This window comes from Lipotes vexillifer, unplaced genomic scaffold (genome assembly GCF_000442215.2).
Source record: "Lipotes vexillifer unplaced genomic scaffold, Lipotes_vexillifer_v1.1 scaffold977, whole genome shotgun sequence".
Taxonomy (NCBI): domain Eukaryota; kingdom Metazoa; phylum Chordata; class Mammalia; order Artiodactyla; family Lipotidae; genus Lipotes; species Lipotes vexillifer.
In genome coordinates this window covers 3,768,582-3,776,914 of record NW_006783088.1, presented here as the reverse complement: position 1 = coordinate 3,776,914, position 8,333 = coordinate 3,768,582, and the positions used below count along the sequence as shown (strand labels likewise).

Sequence of the window (8,333 nt, the reverse complement as noted above, 5' to 3'; positions counted from 1 at the left end):
CAGCAGGTTCTGTGCTAAAAAATTATAACTACACAGCATTTTCTCCAGTTCTGACACCTTTTTAATAGAAATCACTGTTTTTAGGAAACAAATAGCACTTTTGTAATTTTTTTTTTTTACAATGTTTCTTACCTTGATCTTAATTTAAGTAACACTAGGAAGACCTCAATCTCTTTTATTTTCCTTTTTAATTAAAAAAAAAGTTGTTGTTGTTTTTTTCCCCCAGATACAAAGATTTTTGCCCTTGCATAAAAAAACAGTGCCCCGAACGATGACACAAGGACTCACACAGACTCACTGGACCTCACTGACACTATGATTCCTATTCTACCATGCAAGGTCTCGACTACCCTTAATTGGACTGTCAGCCTGAAAAACAGCTTCTCTATTCCTTATTTTAGTTTTTGTTACCAAAAAAGTAAAATAAACAACAAAATAAAAACTTTTTTTTAAAGAAGAAAGAACAGAAACAAAAATTTAAAAAAAGAGAGAAAAGCAACGTCTCCATTCAATTCACACACACCTGGGTCGCCTGCTGCTTCGCTCAGGATCTTCTCTTCTTATAAATATAGAAAAGGGATGGAGCTTGTTTTCAAGTAAAATCACTGATCCACCTTTTTTCCTTCCTCGACACACACACCCTTCTTCCCTGCCCCGGGCAAGGGCCACCTGAGGCCTGGGTCTGCTTGTTCTTGGAGAGGGAAGGTAACCGGATCACCCACAGGGACGGTGCCGATTTGCCAAAGCAGGGAAGGAGCCTGGGGAGGGGTGGAGGAGCAGAGTGCTCCGGAGAAGGCCCCGGTGGCTGTCCTTGGCGTCCACCTCTCCGTGCACTGTGCCCGCCCCAGACAATATGAAATACTGCTTATCTGATATACTTTTCCCCACCCCGGCTCCCTCCCATTCCCTCCCCATCCCTTCCTCTGGGCACTGGGGTTGGTTAAATCTCGATTTCCTCTTTTTGGTTTTATAGTAGTGAAAGTTTAGAAACAGGAAAGCCCACGCACTCTTTGGACTTGTCTTCTCTACCTAAACAAACAGCTCAGCAAATAAGGGTCTGGAACCTGCTCCCCCCCACCCCGCGGCCCATCCCCATTCCCCACCCAACAAAACAAAAGCGAGCCCACGGTGGTGGTGGGGGCTGCCGCAGGCACACACTGGCGTGTAACAGGGAGAGCAAGTGTATCATCCACTCGGCGTGGTGCTGGCCCAGAGCCTCCAGCTGGCACGGTTTCATGTGGCGTGGTCCAGTCTTTGCATGTACACACAGAATAAGAAGGATCAATTGGCAAACTCTGGTGCCACCCGGCACAAGCATCTTCTCTCTCTCTGGAACCAAAGAACCAAAAGAATTCTGTACTTTCCAGAAGAAATCCGGCTTTGCTTGTCTAGAGTCTTCAGTGTTTTGCTCTCCTTGCCACTGGGATCCCGTGGCTTCTCCTAGCAGGGCTCTGTTATTTAGTCTCTTCCCCCTGGTTACAGTTCGCTGTGCAGCTCTGGTTGGAGGAGGAGGGGGGCGGGGAGGGCGCCGGTGTGGAGGTGCTGGCGTTGGCAGGGGGAGTGCAGTCCGGGCCGTTGGAGACGGCCCCCAGAGTGGCCTCAGAGTCTACGGGTTTGGAGAGGTCGATGCCGTGGATGAGACGGATCAGCTGTTTTACCTTCTCCAGGGAGCTGTGCATCTCCTTCTGCCGGGCCAGGATGGTGTTCTTCATTTCCATGCATTTCTGCAGCCAATGAGAAGGGCAGTGGCACTGAGCCTCCGGCTTTTCTGACAGGCCTGGCAGCCCTCTCCAGATAAAAGAATCCCTGTTGACTAGTGTGCGGCCCCTAGACCTTGTTCTGCTCCACACTGGAGTGGCTGCTGCTACCCAAGGGAAGGAGGAGGCCCAAGAGGCAAGAGACAGAGGGCAAGTGAGTGGTTTAAAAGCCCGCTACTTGACACTGGGACTTAAAACCAAACATGAACTACCACTATAATACTACAAAATAAAAGGCATTAAGAAAAAGCTCTCACAGCTGGGCTGAAGCTGGTTTGGGCAGGTCTGGGTATGCATCTACCTTGCTAATGGCGCTGATACGCTCAGGGCTGGGCTGAGCTTTTACAGGGCAGACACAAGCCAGTGGTATCTGGATTCAGTTTGAGGGCCTGCTGAGGATCATTGGGTCAGCAAGATTTTAGAGGCAGGGCCTGGGGTGGGATATTTAGTGATATTTAGGAGAATCAAAGACTGCAGCCAACAGAAGGCCTTCTGCTTGGTCAGGGACTTGTAGTCTTTTGCCCTTTTGTACTTGGCCTCCCACACCTGCTGGCTTCTGTTCTAGGCAAGAAGAGCGATGTGAAACCTGCCAGCCACGGGCGGTATGATGAGGAGAGACAGCGTGACTGCCACCAAGTCCAGGGCACCACCTGGCGTCCATGAGGGCTGAGGCCACCTCACTCCAAGAAGGGGACCTACTCAATGGAAAAGAAAGCCTGCTCCTGTCAGGAGGAGCCTCTGAATCCCTGCTGCAAACACAAACCCCTTTCCCACCTGGTCAGCCAGGGGTAGTATTTACTTCCAGTACTTGTCTCTAGAAAGCGCTCTTCCTCAGGCTGGTCAGATAAACCTGGAGAGGCAATCAGCAGGGCATGGAAGAGGGGGCGGGAGCAAAGAGCCATGCAGATGGGCCCACTAGCTAGGGCGACTGGGAAGAATTACACGCGGGGGCCTGGTCTGTGTCAGGCGGCTCCGCACTCCTCCCAAACACACTCAGGAGCACGCAGGGATGCTGGCTATGCTGCTGTAGTTGCTACTTGATCTCTTCAGCCAGAAGACTGAAAATCTTCTCTCAGGTCAAAGCCAAGAGGATGTTCCAGAGCTTGGCTAAGGCACCGTATACCAAATGGCCACCTGTACCTGAGGGCCAAACGCTACCTGGAAGCAAACTGCAACCACCCAAGTTAACAGTGTTAATAAGCTGAAGGAACGAAGCAGCACTTGAGAGCCACACACACTGTTATGTACACAGAAAGTTCTGTACCTCTGTACCTCACCGAAAGCATGAGGTTTACTTACACTTATAGAATTGCTGAGCTGTTTCACCTTCTGCTCTAGTTGTTCTCGTTCTTGTTTTAAATCTGAACTCCATTTAAGTAATTTCTGTTTTTCTTCTTCTTTTGCTGGGAAAAAGGAAAAAGGAACTTGTTTTTGACAATAAATTCTTTGAAAAGGCCACTATGTTCAGAAGGCCTGCCAAAGAAGATATCTTCCTCAAAGCTCCCCAAGCCCCACAGCCAGTGCACAGAACCTGCCCACTTAGACCTTCCCTTTTATATGTAAAGGGACGCTAAGAAAACTGTCGGTGGCTTGGGCCTGGCTTTACATAAATATCACTTCTCATTTTTCGCCCCCAAGAAAGTGCTACAACAAACTTTTTATTTCGTTCAATAAAAGCTTTTCATTCTTAACTTTATAGTTCCTTTTGAAAACAAAACAAATACTGTCTCCTGGTACTTGTTTTTTTTTTTTTTAAAAACAAAGGGAGGCTTATACAAAAGGCAGTATGGATAATTCTTTACCTGCTTTATAGGCAATATAGGAATGAACAATTGCTAAAGTTCCAGGCCATGGAATTGCTTCTTCCTTCTTCAGCATCTGAAAAGATTTTTAGAATTTTACCCTTGAGAAAGTTATATAAACACACATCCACCGTGTAGTAACAAGCAACAGTGTCTGTAGCTATTGGCAGACAAAATCCAGGAAGGATTTATGGTGGCAGTGTTGCAAAACCCTGGTCTATAGTTTCTGGACTACAAAGTCCCAGTTTATCAGCCTGAAAGAATGAGAGTCAATGGCAGGAAGAGCCAAGCCACCTGAGCCCCGGCTTAGAAAGAGGCCGGGAGTTGGCTAGGCATTCCCATCTTTTCATGACTGCTACACGACCCCCAACTACTCCCAATGGTCAGAAACATCGGCACACAAGCTGCAAGTCTGCATAATGGCAGCAGCCACTGGCAGCTTCGTCCTTCACCTGACATGGGCTGCCTGTCGCAATTTTAGCTTATATGTGCCTCAAAGACAGCCTGACCAAGGAAATTAAATATCAGTTCCAAGTACTGAAGTACCCGAGTAGAAAATTATCAGAGGGTCACAAAGCAGCATCAGGAAGAGAACAGAGAGAACTGTCTCTACTACATCATGGAGACAGTAAGGGTGAGGACCAAGATTTAAAGGGGAAAACCAGAATTCCCTCAACTCAGGATTCCAAAGAACCGAGCAGGACCCCAAAGCTTGCTGAGCTACTGGGCTTATTTATTTAATATTTATACTTTTGCCTACTTCCAAAAAGGTCTCAAGACAGCTTACAATAAAAACATAAAGACAAAAAGATACCTGGATAGTTTAAATAAAAAATCAGAAACTAAACAGAAAAGGGAGGGAAGAGGCTTTCTCTTCTTTCAAATCCATGAAATATTAAGACAGTACTTTTATAGTTAGTTCTCTGAGCCTGATGATGACACAGGTTAAAAGTAAAACTGCTCTTATTTGAATTAAATGATCAATTGGGCACTTCCCTTTAAGGATTTTATTTCCAGAGCTTCAACCATATGCTGAGTTTGGACCATTTTTAGAGAATGAGGCAGACAGTCTTATGGACTTTTAAGGGTAAAGGTAATGAAAAGATAAGTCATTTCAAATAGAGGGAAGCAGTTAGGGTCTCTCCACCTGTACATGAGTCACTGCCTCATGAACAGAGAACCTCTGAGAGGAAGGATGCTGTGGGGGTGAGTGCTGTGCTGTGAACAGGGCAGATGTGGCTCCGAGAACTACTGGCGAGGAAAGAGACTCAGCCGTTCCCTCAGCTTAGAGGCGAAAGGAGGTCCTTCTCCTCCGTCCCTCGTCCTTTCTGACCCACCCACAGTACCTGGTCCTGACATCTGGGACAGATCCACATGCCCTTGGGAATCGTTTTCAGAGGAGGGTCCAAGCAGTCCAGATGATATACACGGGAACACGTGTCACACATCAGCAACTGGCCACTTTTTCTGCAAACACTGCAAAAATCCTCATGGATATCACCCTAAGAAATTGAGAGGAAAGGTAAGAGAAAGGACAAAAAGGTAAAATTGGAATGTTAACGTGCACATTCTGGATACATATAAATGTTTTAGGACAATCAGCTGTGCCCCTCCAACTCATTGCAAGAGTGTTCAAGAAAAGCAGGAATTACCAATGGTGCAAGCCTGCTGTATAGAGTTGAGGTTCCCCAGGTGGGGCTAGTATTCTTAACCTTAAAGCAGAGTTTACAAGCAACTGTTACTGTGGGGTCACCTAGGCCAAAATTAGCTTTACAGGTGATAACTCAGCACTTAAGTTTTGGTACAGTCCAACTCACAAATCATAAAGTTTAAAGATACTGAAATCCATTCATCATCACTTCCCATCATCACTGGGAAAGAAGACAGACAAGAAATGGAGGTTTTCGCTAAACTCTTTGCTGGCTCTGGGAGAAAAACTATAGTCAAAGTTCAAACAGGAAAGTATTAAGTCAGGAGCAAAGTAAACTCCTATGAGTTTTCTAACATGAAGAATTAAAAAAGCCAAACAGCTGACAGTGTTCTCTTAAAACCAGTATTTGGCATTTGCTGTTCAATGGACCGTTCTATTCCGGGAGGCTTTATTCCTCCCTGTAAAATGCTTCACCAGATAGATAAAGAAGAGCAGCCTAAGTGCACTCTGCTAGTCTCTCCCACCTCCATCAGTGATGGTTCTGGTACTCAGGTGTGTCTGTGGGAGCCCTCTCAACAAAAGGCACCATCAGAAAAAAGCAGATCTATTTAAAATTTGGACAGAACACATTTTAAAAAATGAGGTATTAAAGAGGTGTTTTTTCAGTAGGTCAATCCCTGGCCTGTTCTCTAAACAGGATTAACACGGCTGATAAGGACACCAGGGAAGGGAAGACTGAAGGGTCAGGCCAGAGGTTAACTAACAAGGCAGCACCTCAGCTTGGAGTAGACCCCCGCCTTTTCACTTCCAATGTGTTGTTTTAGAATTCTAGGCTATTCTGACAGAAGGCCTAATACAGAAATTTTGCACAAGAAGCAATGATACAGAAAGCGATGCCCAGTTCTTCCTTTCTATGATATAACCCTTCAACCACGACTGCTGAAAGGAACATATCTTCCCAGACCTACTATTTCTATCCAAAGGAAAGGAAAGGAACTATCTGGCAGTATCTACATATCCAGGGTATCTGGTGGCCTAGAAAACTGGCTGCAGAAAGTTGTAAGCTACTTCAAAGTGTGGATGGATGTTAATCTTTTTTAGTAAAGACAATGTCACCTCTGGGCAGTCGAAAAATAAGATACTTAGTACACGTGTAAAAATACTACATAAGAATGCAGCCTAACAGTGTAACTTCAAGGCACCGAAAGATGTTAAGGGTTCATCCCTAGATTAACTGTGACTTTCTTCTTAAAATCAGCCTGAGGGTGGCTCTCCTCTAGAAACCTAGTCTTTCTTGAACCTTCGCCCCATGTTGTAAGTCTGCATCTTTAATAAGTTTATAATAATTTTATGGCTTCAGAAACTCTTTTACACGAACCACAGGTAAAATTATCACTGATGAAGTAAATGAGACAAACTGGACATCTTATTCCAAATACCTATCTTATTTGTTGGGTAAAGAGCTCTGCTCACTTTCCTTTGCTCCAGAGTAAGGAGAACCTCAGGAAGTGGAAGGTGGAGAGTACATAAAATAAAGGTTAAATAATTTCTTTCAAGTTCCTAAAGGAAAGAAAACTTCTATCCTATTTACATATCCTGTAGCAGCAGTTCATAATCTTTTCAGTGTCAGGACCCCTTAGTAACTCTTAAAATTACTAACCACCTCAAAGTGCTTTTGCTTATGTGAGTTGTATCTATTGCTATTTATTGTACTAGAAGTTTTAAAACTTTTTTATTTTGAAATAAGTAACAGAATCACAGGAAGTTACAAAAATCATGTATTGAAGAATGTTAAAACCCAAGAACACACAAAGGCACATTCAGTTAGCCCTCAGAGTGCTATCACCACTTATCATGTAGTACCTGGAAAACTCCACTGTCCTACTTTTGAGAGAAAGAGAATGAAAGTGGCAAAGAATATTTTGGTATTATCATGAAAATATTTTTGATTTTATATTTTGATTGTATTATATTTTAAAATACATAAAAATATATTTTGACCCCCTGTAAGAGTCTCAGTATCATACCCAGACCACAGATTGAGAACTACTGCCCATAGAAATGAATATAAAATGCCAAGGTATGTATTTCATCCATGCAGAATTGGTTCTTTGCTTAAAGAGAGCAGAGGAAGTCCCACAGAGTTGCTGCACCAGGTCCAAAGGGTTAGGCTTTGGTGACTGACCAAATTACTACCATAAACCAAATAGTAAGTTGAATGATGGCTGACCCACGATCCTTTGCTAGAAGCTAAGGATGTATGTTTTTTGGAAACACCCTGGCTGTATCAATTGCAACTTCATCATCTGCTAAACAAATTTTATAACTGTGTCAACATATCTTCCCTTCCCATAAAAATGATAATAGTGGCAACAAGATACATCCTAAAGATTAGTGACCGGCTGGGTCTTATATTACCAACTCCTTCTAGATGGTTACTGATCCCCAGGAAATGCCTGCCTCTCAACTGTGATTGTTTAATTAACATTGCTGGGGCTTATGCTACCCAGCAGCAAACACAGAGCCCTGTGTGTTGAGTTTAATCACTGCCACTGTTGGGACACTGTAAAAGTAGAAGTCAATTATCTTTAAAGAAAATCCATTCCACTAGGTTTAACCGAGAAAGTTCTCAACATATTTAATGGTTTTAGAAAAGCTTTCTTTTACCTTTTGATTCCTGAAAAGAACAACGTTTCCATTTTAAGATGAAACCTGGCAAAAGCATTTAGTTTGTGATTTGATCTGAGTGGATCCTTTGGGTTCAGTCTCTCAAAGAAAGTCATAAACCTCCTCAGCCAAAAGTCACAAAAAAGAAAAACAACATTCTTTAGGAAAGATACTCACTTGCAGACCCACAATCATCTGTTCCCCAGCATCTGTGCATCACTTTGCAAAGGATCCCTACCAAGAAGCCATGAGCTGGCAAGACCTCGGCAATGCTTCAACTGAGGAAAACGGAGATAATCTGTGGTGCGAACAAAGTTTCTGACAGGGATTCCTGGTGCTCATTAACTGGACAGGTAGAAAACCTGTGTCAATCACTAATGCCAAAAACCAATGCTGAATCTTGAGAGCAAGACTGGGTCTGCAGCCACTAGCTATTGTCCAAGGAAGGAAACCTGC

General features: G+C 43.9%; 1 protein-coding gene across 2 annotated transcripts in view; it reads right to left on the bottom strand.

Annotated features, from left to right (window-relative positions):
* PHF21A (PHD finger protein 21A) overlaps positions 1-8,333 on the bottom strand; it is a 193,639-nt gene that overhangs the window by 61 nt on the left and 185,245 nt on the right. For both annotated transcript variants that reach the window (XM_007455792.1, XM_007455791.1), the window contains exons 15-18: positions 4,906-5,061; positions 3,560-3,635; positions 3,057-3,160; positions 1-1,724 (exon numbers count right to left, since the gene is read on the bottom strand). The exon at positions 1-1,724 is cut by the window's left edge and continues 61 nt beyond it. In XM_007455792.1, the coding sequence (XP_007455854.1) occupies positions 1,455-1,724; positions 3,057-3,160; positions 3,560-3,635; positions 4,906-5,061 (606 nt within the window). In that variant the 3' untranslated portion in view covers positions 1-1,454. The remainder of the gene's footprint in view (positions 1,725-3,056; positions 3,161-3,559; positions 3,636-4,905; positions 5,062-8,333) is intronic.